At 31.6% G+C, this 14,861-nt stretch overlaps 2 protein-coding genes and 1 long non-coding RNA gene across 3 annotated transcripts in view; 1 reads left to right on the top strand and 2 right to left on the bottom strand.

The window, feature by feature from the left end:
• Positions 1-14,861, bottom strand: part of LOC143054951 (uncharacterized) — a 290,618-nt gene that overhangs the window by 187,167 nt on the left and 88,590 nt on the right. The window lies entirely within an intron of this gene.
• Positions 1-14,861, top strand: part of LOC143054959 (uncharacterized) — a 175,948-nt gene that overhangs the window by 102,840 nt on the left and 58,247 nt on the right. The gene's annotated exons all lie outside the window — the stretch shown is intronic.
• The window catches only part of LOC143054953 (uncharacterized), a 77,549-nt gene continuing 64,215 nt past the window's right edge, over positions 1,528-14,861 (bottom strand). Inside the window, exon 11 of the mRNA XM_076228048.1 lies at positions 1,528-2,515. Coding sequence (XP_076084163.1) covers positions 2,211-2,515 — 305 coding nt within the window. The 3' untranslated portion in view covers positions 1,528-2,210. The remainder of the gene's footprint in view (positions 2,516-14,861) is intronic.

Here is a 14,861-nt window from a genome sequence, read left to right as displayed (position 1 = left end):
ATATAACACATAAAACGAATGGACAACAACTGTCATATTCCTGACTTGGTACATGCATTTTCAAATGTAGAAAATGGGGGATTAAACCTGGTTTTATAGCGCAAAACCTCTCATTTGTATGACAGTCGCATCACATTCAGTTATATTTACAACGATGCGTGAATAAACAGACATAATAAGTAAAATAGTCAGCATATGGATACAGCAGTCATCACTGCGTCATAATCTCAAAACATACAAATATTTAACAAAAAAACACAGAGAACATCTTTCTAATTTAAAACCACATGCATTGATTCGCGTCTTAAAATGTAAACGTATAACATAGGAGTTAACATAAAATAATTTTGCTATTCGATGTTATAAACAAAAATGTAATTTCACATGGATAATGGCGGTATACAGGGTTATTTAATCAAAAGTCTATACTTTGGATGGAATTTATTTTCAAATTCGATCAATAAAAATAATAAGCTTGCAAACAAATCTATATCACAAGCAACATTGGTGTTTACATTTGTTTGCAGCCATTTGATATTTGGCGGTAAAGTATTGTGTTATTTCCTATAAATCACGGTTACCACTATATTTGGTCATTTATAACCAGTAAAGAACTTACATTTGTACATAATATAAATGTAGGAAATTTATTTGCAAAGGGGAAGGGTGGATTTTATAATAGTGAATTGTCATTTCTATCGATATGGATTAACCTCTCTGAACAGGATTGTTTGAAAGGAATTTTAAATTCTGAAAAAAAGTCTATGTGTTTCTTTTTACGTCTCTGATTGGATAACTGATTAAATCTTAATTTTCAAGAAAAGAATATCCCTGAAAGTGTAAATGCTTATAAAACTATTAAATGTATCATTCAAAGAGCATTTATCTAACATGTTCAATCCCTTCTACTTAATTCTCATGAAGCCCGAACTATATAAGGTCTTCACTTCTCTCTGTCTAACATGTAAAAACTACTTATAGGACGAAAAATTAAACATTTCCCCTTCAAATAAGGTGACAACATAAAAAGCCTGCATACATTTATCAACAAATTAGGAACAGTTTGTGACAAAGAGTGCAGTGCGTAGAGTTAAAAAGCCAAAATCATCAACTGAAAACATTGAACATAATACAAGCCATCCAGACAGAAATATATGCTTAAAAGTCATTAAATACAACTATAGTTGAATCAGTGCAAATAGTTACTAAGAAACACTCTGAAACATGAACTCAACACTGGCCAATGCCCCATGAAATTTAGATGATAATTTATGCTGGATCATTATAATAACAGAAGTTGCAAGTTCGACAAAAAATGACGCCAATGGCAATCACCATTGTTTGAAAAAAAAACCAGGTTCAATCCACCATTTTCTACATTAGAAAATGCCTGTACCAAGTCAGGAATATGACAGTTGTTATCCATTCGTTTGATGTGCTTGGACTTTTGATTTTGCCTTTTGATTTTTGATTTTCCTTTTTGAATTTTCCTCGGAGTTCAGTATTTTTGTGTTTTTACTTTTTGCAGGAAATACGAAAATGAGTTAAAAATCTGAAATAGAGAATGAAAACAAGGAATGTGTGAAACAGGCACTAAACTGACCAATGAGCAGAAAACGGAATGTGTGAAACAGGCACTAAACCGACCATTGAGCCGAAAACAAGGAATGTGTGAAACAGGCACTAAACTGACCAATGAGCAGAAAACGGAATGTGTGAAACAGGCACTAAACCGACCATTGAGCCGAAAACAAGGAATGTGTGAAACAGGCACTAAACTGACCAATGAGCAGAAAACGGAATGTGTGAAACAGGCACTAAACCGACCATTGAGCCTAAAACAAGGAATGTGTGAAACAGGCACTAAACTGACCAATGAGCAGAAAACGGAATGTGTGAAACAGGCACTAAACCGACCATTGAGCCGAAAACAAGGAATGTGTGAAACAGGCACTAAACTGACCAATGAGTAGAAAACAGGGAATGTGTGAAACAGGCACTAAACCGACCAATGAGCAGAAAACAGGGAATGTGTGAAACAGGCACTAAACTGACCAATGAGCAGAAAACAGGGAATGTGTGAAACAGGCACTAAACCGACCATTGAGTAGAAAACATACCAAGGTCACCAATGGGTACAGTTTATCTAAGAAAAAGTATTATCCTTATCCTATATACTGATTACTTTTTTCCTACTTGAGCACACAATCTTATTCAACACAATATTTTTTCTTCACATAGTTGAATCCTTTCACTGCTTGAACACGTTTTAAAGCCACCATCAACCAGTATATTGTTGGTTTCTTCCCATCTGTCTTCATCCATTTCATAAGAAGATCATGTATTTGACCATCTAAATCCCTTTGGAAATTGTACAAAGTCTTACTGATGTCCACACTGGTAAGACCCAGTTCAATACCAAAGTGAACAACGCAGTCACCTATTAGGTTCTTTTGTGTCAAAGCTTTAATTACCTCTTCTGGTGGAACATCTTGAAGGCGACTGTGAGATTTTACTGAAAAGGTTAACAAAATAATTTTAAATACAAAATCAATTAATAATAGCATGAAAACTGTATATATAACTAATTATTATAGAGGAAACAAAAACAAATAAGAATGAATTAATTTCTCAACTTTTTTGATATATTAAGCATTACAACATATATTTTATACATGTTTGTTACTTTGATATAATATTTCTCATTAACAATTAAAATGGTAATACTTTAACTTGTAACAAATTAATTCGTGCAGAGCAGACTAAGTTTATGATATATACATGCATTAGTTTAAGAATTGGATAAACATTATTTTTCACAAGTCAATCATTGCATATGAATTTAACTTGTAAAAAATTAAATCATCATTTAATTAATTTCATGCGAACGATTTTTTTTCTCGGAAATTACCTCCACCAGGAACGACCACAGCGGACTATTTGAAAGCCATGTATGTATGGAAAAGAGGGGCGAATGATACCGGAGGGACAGTCGTATGTATGGAAAAGAGGGGCGAAAGATACCGGAGGGACAGTCAAACTCATAGAGCGAAAAATAAACTGACAATGCCATGGCTAAGAAAGAAGACAAACACACAAACAAATAGGACAAAACATAGAAAACTAAAGCAACCAAACACAACTAAAAACCGGTTAATATAAACAACGCAATTACCCATAGCAACTCATTTTAAGGCTTAAACTGGACCACTTCTTCTGTCTGTTCTATAAATAAAGCTACATAACAAAAAAAGACAAAACCTAACCATGAAAACAGTTTGGGTTAATAAACTGACTAAGTTGAAAGGCTTCATGGTTTCTATGGACATACATGCTGCTAATGCTAGTTGAACTTCATATAAAATATCACTGGCGTATCATAACTAAAATCAATGCTAAGATATGCTACGCACATTTAGGTTCTTACTATTAGTTGGTCCCTTTGTTTTAATACCGTTGCGTTTAAAAGTATACACGCTGAAAAGTTTCGCCTTCTTTACTAATCATTGATATTATGTTGAAAGTCCTTAATATAAAGCGTTATTACAAAAGAGGGACGAAAGATACCAAAGGGACAGTCAAACTCATAAATCTAAAACAAACTGACAACGCCATGGCTAATAATGAAAAAGACAAACAGACAAACAATAGTACACATGACACAACATAGAAAACCAAAGAATAAACAACACGAACCCCACCAAAAACTAGGGGTGATCTCAGGTGCTCCGGAAGGTTAAGCAGATCCTGCTCCACATGTGACATCCGTCGTGTTGCTTATGTACAACTGTCACATAAACCATAAACATAACATTAACCAAAAAAAAAAAAAACATTGACCAACGAACCATGACAATGAAATCAAGGTCAGATGACACCTCCCATTTGTACATGTTCACCTTACAGTCCTTCCATACATCGAATATACTAGACCTATTGCTTATAGTATCTGAGATATGGACTTGACCACCAATACTTAACCTTGTTAGCTGATCCATGAAATTAGGTCGAAGTCTAATGAACACTCTCTGTCGGGCATGCAGACCTTGCAAGATTCGAACTTACTAAATGAAGTTATCGTATTACTTACAATAAGAAAGACTTTAACATTACAAAAAAAATTTTAGGTCTTCCACCTTCTAAAATATGAAGCTTTTAAGTTTGAAGCCGCCGCCGCCGTATCACTATCCCTATGTCGAGCTTTCTATTACAAAAGTCGGAGGCTGGACAAAAATTAGGAGAAAAATGTTTAAAAGAGGTTGACATGTCTTCTTTTGGACTATTACATTGAAAAAAGAGAATGTAATATACTGATTTAGTATTCAATTTACATCCTATGTATGTACTTTCGTCCTGGTATGACACACGTGAAGTAGGATCTGCTTGATATTCCGGAACACCTGAGATCATCCCCAATTTTTGGAGGGGTTCGTGTTGCTTTGTCTACAGTTTTCTATGTTAAGTCATTTGTACTATCATTTGACTGTTTGTGTTTTTCAATTTTTAACCACGGCGTTGTCAGTTTATTTTCGATCTCTGAGTTTGACTGTCCTTCTGGTATCTTACGCCCCTCTTTTATACCTGGCATCGGAATAAATGGCTCAAATATGTTACAATTGGTGTAACAAAATTCCCGTGCCACAAGTAGAGAAGGATCTACATACTCTTCTGGAGCACTTAAGCACAGCCCATTTTTTCCAATTGTAGTCATTTATCTAAGAATTTTTTACAGACGTAATCACAGGTAGGCTGACCTTTATTGACCATTTAAAAATGACAGTACATAATTATGTTGAATTTGTCTCAACCAAAATTATTTCCATGAATGTAACATCATCGAATTTCAACTAATATTAGCACACGTCACTAGTAACCCTAATTTAACTTGATCGGACAAAAACGTGTTAACGCTGTTTAAATGAAATTAATCGTCATTTGATAAAGATTGACAAAAATTAAAAATCATTTTTAATTTATTTCAATGCATATCAAATCATTTTAATGCCAGTCAAATAGCTTCGCTTGCGGTCGTTCAATTTAATTCAAGTTGGTGGTAAGTTACGTCAAACAAATAGGCCACGCCCCCGTTAAACTATTTCAAACTGGTATCAATTCGTTTTAAACCGTGTTGCGACCCGAGCTTTTAACAGGTAAATCACTCAAGCAAAACAACATCGATGTATCTTTCGTTTATTTGTTTCAAACTTTATCGACTTATATATATAAATGCGTGTATTCTTATTAAAGTAATATACTTCACAATTTAAACAAATGAATGATCAATACACGTAACATATAAGGAATTTAAATAAAAACAATAAAATATTGGTGCACGGTTTAAAAAATTCAAAACTTGTGAATCTGTTAAAAATAAAATAGTTCGATGTTTAACATATTTTTAATTTGCCCGAATGCAGTAGATCTTTATCTCACATATTCGTTTCAAAACTTGCTGAGTGCTATGAAAACTTGTGAATGTAAGTAACGTATGGTCCATTGCAATGACTTACAAACTTTAGGTATTTCTGTATATTTCCGTTTCTCATTTTCTGTCTTACTATAGTGTACTCGTTAATTAAATATAGACACGGAAATTAAAGTAACTTACAAAAATTATTTATTTTTCACATAGTTTAAATCGATGTATCTTATAGTTTCGGTCAACAACAAATATTCCCTAGCTGTATATTGATATATGAAATAGCTTGTAATAAAAACAATGTTGTGTTAAATAATAAAATGAATGAACATAATGTTAACATTTGTTGAATTTAATAAACAGTTAAGTCTTGTACAACATTGCAAATAAAGGAACAGCTCTTTTAAAACTGTGTCAAATTGTAATATCGGTCACTGACGCGAAACGGCCGTTAATTGCGGACAAGCATTACATTACGGTAATTGTGAATTGTGGTTCCGATTCTGTAAAGGGATTATTGTGCTGTCATTCACCGTGACGTACAAAAAGTCTTGCTATAAATAAAAATATATTCGGTATATATGAGATAAATTTTAGTCTGCGATAACGATGGGTTGGTTGATTTAAGTTTTACGACCTTGACTTGCTCTAAGTCGACATTCTCTTACGTCTAATACATTTAAAAAAAACCCGTATATTTACGTTCAGGGCATATAATATAAGTCTACCTACAAAATTAAAATCAACATCAACATTATTAAAATAAACAAGAATGGAAAAGAAACAATCATGCACTGTTGCTTTGATATATTTTTTATTAACTATATTTAAGGGGTAATGTCTAAAAAAAACTAATTGTCGTACAAATAAAATATTTCATTTAGGTGCTTTCGTTGAAGTTCGCGTTACATATCAAAATGAATGTCATTGGTCGGAACTTTTGCAAACTTTCAATCTTGGTGCTCTCATCGAGGTCCGCGTTCATTTTTCAATTCAATACACAATATTTCATCTAGGTGCTTTCGTTGAGGTTCGCGTTACATAGTAAAACGAATTACATTGGTCGGAACATTTGAACACTTTCAATCCAGGTGTTCTCATCGAGGTCCGCGTTCGTGATTCAATTCAATACACAATATGAAGTCCGATATGGTAAAAAAAATAATTTTAAACTCTACGAAGTCCGAGTGAATAAATAGAATTTAGAAAATAAAACACTTTTACGATTCTTCAAACACAATACAAATACTATCCTTTTCGCTGATGAATAATTATTACTATGATTTGTATACTATTCAATTTGGGAACAGTATACCTTACAATATATATGTTCCTGATTTGATTTATTCCTCGAGAAAATAAATTTGATTTATTCACTTAAATCAATAATTGATCAACTTGAACTTTGAAAAAGTTACACTTATATACCTTTTCACATCCTTTAATTTAAGGTAATTTAATCCAAAAAACTAAATAAAATTAATTGTATTATTTAATTTAGATTCTTTATTTCTTATAAAACCAAGTTAACGGTAAAAAGAAAGATATTTTTACATTTAATATTAACATACAGATTTTGCGTATGACAATTTGCACAACTTGAAAACGAAATTAATTTACACAAAATTTTCAAACACAATATTTTTTTAAATAAATAAAGTGCCCAATTTCGAAACATTTACTCTGCTTACATAGTTAGGTTTAAGAAAAGGTCTTTTACTTTCTGTTAGAGTTGTGCAGTTTAGAATATAGTGAAATATATCAACCAATCTCTTGAGAGTTACAAAGTACATAGTACCTTTCCTGTCTCATAATTCTACGCCATCTACTGGTTTCTATAGTTAACCGATGATTTTCAGTTCTAAACCTTCATAACGTTATCTTATCTTTATAACGTAATACGTCTAAATATTCTTCAAATTCAAATAAAATTGAGAATGGAAATGGGGAATGTGTCAAAGAGACAACAACCCGACCAAAATAAAAAAAACACAACAGCAGAAGGTCACCAACAAGTCTTCAATGTAGCGAGAAATTCCCGCACCCGAAGGCGTTTTCTTTAAACAGTTTTAAACATAATACTTTTGGAGAATATTCCATTTCTGATTTCCAAGTCTGCTGAAAATGATAAAACAATCTGTTTAATAGTTTGGATTAAAACTATAGTTACTCTGATTTAACCAAATATTTTAAAATCCATATTTTTTTAAGATATTTTTTATACAAATCAACCAATCGAAAGTATATATCTTTATTACCAAAGTCTATATAAACTATAGGTATACAATTATATCAACAGCAATAATACATATAATACATACATAAACACAGACTATGTGACAGCAGAAGGTGTTGTAGAATAAACAAACATTATTTTAACATTTCGGATCTAAGCTCAAAAGATCTAAATGTAAATTTACCTAAATTACACAATTCTTTTACATTATTAGTACTCATCAGTTTAATAAATTTGTACATCGACGGTTTTTTCCAATAAAATGGCTTCATATAAATTGTTCTAAAACCTTGAAAACGTGGACATTTGAGGATGAAATGAAACTCATCCTCTATATCATTTTTACAAAAAGTACATATTCTATTATTTCTTGCTATACAATAAACTCTTCCACTTTCTATAGCTAAGTAAATCCACCATCTACGTTGAGTTTATAAATATATCTATATAGTTTACAATGTTAGACCAAAAAATATACCATACGGTGTTCCACATATACTGACATAGGATAAGCGCATAGCTCTCCATACAGCTAGGGTTGATTTTTTTCAAGTTTAGCTTTCTAATGGATCAATAAAACTAAATCTCCAAATTTCACAGCCAAATAGCAATATATAGTCTTACAATCTTATCAGAAGATCGTACTGACATTTAATTACTGGTATATTAACTAAAATATTTGCTTCGTTTTTTTATTAATCAATCGATAAATTGAAGATCTGAATGGAATAAAAACACAAATAAAGAAATTATTTGTTTAACGCCATCATCTTTGACTATCCTACAGGTATACGAGCCAGGAGACTGTACAATGGCGGATCCAGGTTTTGTTCTGTAGATAAGAACTCCCGTTTGTTTGACGAAACTATTTTTCGATTGGGACACATGGTTTGAATCCCCAGTGACCAGTGGTTGTCGTTTTTGTATATATTTTTCTATAAGTGCTGTACATCAATCAGGCCGATAGTTTTCTTGTTTGAATTGTTTGAATTCATATTTGTAATTTTGGGAAATGATATAAACGTTTATGCGGTTATGTTTTTGCTCGTTGTTGAAGGCTGTACGGTGATCTAATTCATTGGCAAGTACACCACATCTTCTTACATTTATTCGTTAAATCATGTAGATCTTCATCAAGCCTAAATAAATAAATGATTTTGAAAATGTACTTATTGTAACTATACAACTTTTAATTCCAAATAATTATGTTTATCTAACATAGAATTATTATCAGCGGAGACATATAATACACCAATTGTATATTGGTTCAAAAAACAGACACATTATTATTGTCACATGAATATGTAATAGTGTGTTTTTATGTAAAAAAAATCTGTGAATATCTACCACCACTGTTACGGCCTTAAGAGATCAGCTGTTCTCGCGAGCTTTGAATAAACAAATCCAAACCAAAACAAGTACATACAATGCATATTTTTAATCACAATCTTAATATAGAAACACTTAAATTGTAATACACATTTTTATGAATAATTCAATTTTATTAAATCTTTGTCAATCAGGCATGTACAGCAGCATCAAGAGATTGTGAATATACAATTCCTAATATACAATTCCTAATAAACAATGACTTTGTATTCTTCTATATGGTGACCTTATTTGAACTAAAAGAAAAAGAAGAAGAAGAAGTCTGAAATTATCGCTATCTGTTCGACGGTCTAAAGATTACAGTGTGTTATCCATCTAGGTGTTCTCGTTGAGGTCTGCGTTCTAAATCTAAAGCATTTCATTGGTCAGTAGATTTGCAATCTTTCAATCCAAGATGTTCTCAATGTAGTCCGCGTTCATGTTTCAATAGGATAAACTATATTGTAAGTTTTCGATCCGAGTTAACAAAGTAGATTTTTTTTATCCGAAAAAGACGGATTTTCTACATGTTCTACAATGTTGTACAACGATTAAATATTGCTAAATGCATCAAATTGTCCAGGTCTAGATCGAACTTGCTTTGCTTCGTCGAAAGTACGAATATAGAAAAATCACAGATTTATATTAAAACTAGAACGTTCAAGAACAGTTAAAGAAATCATCACAATTTGTTTATTGTTAGTTATTTTGTACAAATATAACTATAATGCGAACCCGAAGTTGTAATAAAATTAACGGTACCAATTTGCTTGCACCAGATGTGCATTTCGACAAAACATGTCTCTTCAAAATAGCACTTGAAATCGCAACTAAGCGTGAATTCTTTGGAAAAGCGACGGAATACCTATTGTCAATTTCAAGTTCTGTTTCGACATCATTGTAATATATGTCACTGGACGTTAAAATTCAATCCTTAATTTCGTCTTCGTCAAATAGTGCTGTTGGTTTCTTTTTATTATCATTACATACTAGTATACATGAATACACCCCAAGTTATTCCCATGTAAAGTCATTTACTAGATATTTAGTTCAAAGTAAATTTTAAAGAGAAATTTAAGTCGTATTAGTTCGATAATGCTTCAAAATAAATATAAACTGAGGATACATGTATAACTGCCATATTCCGAATTCCCGACATTCATTTATGTAAATGAAGAAAAGATAACTATGATCGGTATCTTTGTGAATCTACGGCTCAATCAAGGAAGTACACCACTAATTCATGGTCCCATTACTTTCTATGTTAAATTCCTCCATTTCAACCAGGCACACCTCTTTCATTTTAAGTTCAAATAAAGTGGCAATCATTGCATGTCAAAGCAACACTTTATGGTGTCTTCTACTGAAAAAATCAACATACCTTACATTGCATATAAGAAAGAACTGGTTCCCGGAATTTCGGATGTACCAAAACAGGTACTTCAGATCTGACAAACAGACTAAATGTACCCTCTTTATAAAATTTGGTGCAGTTTTTTTAATATTCAAAATTAAAAGTCCAAAAGTGTTCTACAATGATCACCAGTCCTTCAGCTTTCATTTGATACCAACAATACCTAAATATTCTACATATTTTGAAAGTTACACTCATGCGTAGGAACTATTTTGTGTTAAATATGTACTACTTTCTGGTATGTGCTTTCTGGCCGGGCCTGAATTAGTGGTGTTACACCTATAAGCTTCATACAGAATATGAATTTTCTTGAATATGATTGCCAATGGAATAAACCATGCAGGAGATTAAACTAGCCCAATTGATTTGTGTGTGAACTATAACAACTGAAATCGTAATTATGCTGTAGTGTACGCTGGTGGTTTCTGTAATATGAAGGCGTATGGCAACCATTCTATCATACTTAGTTCAAAATTTTAAAGTACACCACAACCCTTTTCTTTGTCCATAATACGCTCAGGAGCATACATCTTACTATTGTGCATGGATTGGTAGTAAATGCAACTTTTTAACTGTAGTCCATTTGATATCAAAGTATCATACTACTACTGAGGCTATCGTGCAATACCCCCACTCCGCATTCATAATAGTTTAAACATACATAGTTAAAATTTTAGATCCTTCCTTTATGGTTTAGTTCAACCTGCAACACGTTTTATTTGATGTTATCAATGGTAAACATGTAAAATGAAACAATAACTTACTGTAATACTAATATATAAATATGTTGTATGGTCATACAAACCGAAATCACTACTAGACTAAGTGTTGACACGCTCAAATTAACAAAATTGTGTTTCAAAAAACCAATGCACAAAATTGATATCATAGGATTTAGTTAAACATTTAAACCAGTTCAAGGAATGTATAACTTGACAAGAACAATTAAAATGTAGGACAAATTCGGCTTACAACACGAACTTTGTTCAAATAATAGTACCAAACATGTGACAAAATGACGGGTATGTAACAGAAGTACGCAATCACTGATGGATTGGTGGATAGCTACTGTTTGTTCAACGTTCAGTGACAAGTATCTCATGTGCATATTACAATACCAAATTAAACTAACTTGAGCAGACGACAAAAGCGAAATTGTGACAAATTTTATTTCCTAGTGTTATTTAGGAAGTCAAACATGTGTATGGAAAGTAAATTTTACTATTTTTTATTGAACAAGATAAGAAGATTACTATTATTTATTGAACAAAACAAGAAGTTCAAAACCGGTAAAAGAAATTAAACCCGGTGAATGACACTCCTTATTGCTGAATTTGGGTTTGGCTGACCTTTATTTCTATTACGGTTGAAAACAATTATTCAAATCAAATATACAATTATTTTACTACTTTTTTTTTGGGGGGGGGGGAAGTCATTGACCCTAAAAAAATAACAACAATACGGGCCTATAGTATTTTGAAGCAATTTTTGAAGTATTCAAATAAAATGAAACGTCTTATATTTTTTACAAATACAAGGAAAAAGCAAGTCTGTCCAAAAAGGATTGATATTTAAGAAAAAAATATAGTGTGTGATTTTCAGAAGGCTTTTGATATGCTATGGAAACACGGATTATTAAAGAAAATGGTTAATTTTGGTATTAAAGGAAATTTACTAGCTTATGTCAATAATTATTTAACATCAAGAACTCTACAAGTTAAAATAAATAATACTTTTTCAGAAACTTATTTTGTTGAAAATGGTACCCCTCAAGGGAGTTGTATAAGTCCCACTTTATTTAATATTATGGTTAATGATTTATCAACATGTTTACAAAACTGTGAGATTTCACAATTTGCAGATGACGGTGCTATATGGAAATCAGGTTCATGTATTAAGTTCTTACAGAAAAAAATCCAACTAGACTTGGATAATATTTGTAAATGGTGCTCTACATGGGGCTTTAAAATTTCGCCAAGTAAAACTGTTGCTATGATATTTACAAGAAGAAACAATATAAATATATCTTTAAAACTTGGTAATCACACATTAGAAATAGTTAAAGAGATTAAATTTTTAGGATTAATTTTTGACAGAAATTTAACTTGGCATAAACATATCCAAAATTTACAAACAAAATGTCTAAAAGTTATTAACTGTATGAGAGTACTTACAGGAACAAGAAGGGGCGCAACCAGTAATACTCTTAGAACAATTTATATTTCTTTGATTAGATCAAAACTTGATTATGGCTGTGAAATTTACAATTCAGCTTCTTTTAGCAATAAAAAATGTCTAGACAAAATTCAAAATCAGGCATTACGTATATGTACTGGTTCAATGAGATCAGCTTCCTTGAAAGCTTTGCAAGTCGAAATGGGAGATCCGCCTTTAGAAATAAGAAGACAAAGTCTAATAGCAAAAGCTTTTTTAAATATGACTAGTTTTGATAACTTACACCCGGCAAAAGCCTCTGTTAATGACACTTTTATTTTTGATTATTACTCAAAAAACGTTAAACGAAAACCTTTTTCAATAACTGCAAGAGATTTCCTTGCTCAAAATAATTTTTCTACAGAATGTATTTATAATTATTCAGAATGTCCATGTCCACCATGGCATATTGAAAAATCACTGGTAAAAACGCAACTTCATGATAAAATAAGTAAAAAGGATCTACCACATTTGATTAAAAGTGAAGCCGAAATATTAATTGACTCAGAATATTCAAAACATTTGCAAATATTTACAGATGGATCTAAAGACCCACATGGTAATACAAGTTGTGCATATGTTGTTCCAGAACTTAAAATTAAAAAAGGTTTTAAATTACCAAACTACATTTCTATTTTTATGTCAGAATTAATGGCAATATTTGTAAGTCTTTTATGGCTAGAAGATTTTAGACCTATTAAAACTGTAATTTTTGTAGATTCTCTGTCAGCTCTTCAAGCCATCAGAGCTCCTATTTTTAAAGTAAAGAATCAAATTTTATACGATATTCATTTAATTTTGAATTCACTTAAAAAGGGGGGATCAGAAATTATATTTGAATGGATACCAAGTCACGTTGGAGTAATGGGCAACGAAAGTGCAGATTTACAAGCAAAAAACGCACTTAATTTAGACAACTGTATAGATATTATACCTCTCTTTAAAGAAGATATTAAAACTGTCTGTAAAAATTTTCTGAAAAATTCATGGCAACAAGATTGGGAGACAAACAAAGATAGGTCATTATTTAAAATTATTGATAAAGTAAATTTTCAAATTATTATTCCAAAATTAACAAGAGAGAAAGAAGTACTCCTCTTCAAATTAAGAACAGGATATATTGGGCTAAATAAGCACCTGAATAAAATCGGAGTAGTAACCTCTAATCTATGTATAAACTGTAACCAGATCGAAAGTGTAGAGCATTATATGTTAAATTGTAAATTATTCAATTTAGAAAGAAAGATATTATTTGAAAAACTAAAAAAATAAAACGTTACTGATTTTTCACTTAAAAATCTACTAAAAGGTTATAATTTTGCACACATTTATGACCAAAAGACTACATTATGTCAACAATACGTAACAATTTTTTTATTATTTTATATAAGATATTTTAGTTTTTATATGAACTAAAATCAAATGCTGTATTTTGTTTTACCTTTTACATATAATTCAAATAAAAAAATAGGGGTCTACCTATATTAGGGAGAATTTATTTTCTGCCCCAGGATAAAAATTGTTAAATTTGTTAATGAATACTTTTAATAGTTAAAGACTTTTTATCATGCTATATTCATCTACATCAAAACACCAGAATAGCTACCTTCCCTATATATCTTCAAACTTTCAACTCGACCTCAATTAAGAATTCACTACTTACGTAGCACTACATAGTTAATTTTCATTTCATTCATTTTCATATTTAAGCTGCTCAATTTATTACACCTTTTTTCATTATAATTCATGATAAGTCATCGACACAACATATAGACAAGTAGATTAGCGGTGCCAACCAGTGGTCACCCCCTGACATGGTAGTCGTGATATACAGGGTATGAAATTATGTAAAATATTTAACCAGATTGTCGTGTATGTAGCTTGTTTAACAATGGCGTCAGCACAAGTACATCGCATGTACTTACTGGAAAAACAAGCAAGTACAATTCAAACTGGAATCCTTGAGCATCCTAGTATATTTATATAGAAGCATATAAAGTCCAGTATTTTATTATAGAAATAAGTTATATACAATTTGGCATTTTTGGGGGGGTATATCATGAAACAGTTTTTTGCATTTCGGGGTCTGGACAGTGGCGTGTCCACTGCCTGACTGATCATCAGACAGAGAACAGGTCAATGTCTGGTTCCAGTTTGCAACTAACCTACACTACCATGGTTAGTACCTCCGTGAGATAGTGCGTATACAC

This window comes from Mytilus galloprovincialis, chromosome 12 (genome assembly GCF_965363235.1).
Source record: "Mytilus galloprovincialis chromosome 12, xbMytGall1.hap1.1, whole genome shotgun sequence".
NCBI lineage: Eukaryota > Metazoa > Mollusca > Bivalvia > Mytilida > Mytilidae > Mytilus > Mytilus galloprovincialis.
The sequence above is the reverse complement of the archived record's forward strand: the minus strand, read 5'-3'. Positions and strand labels throughout refer to the sequence as shown.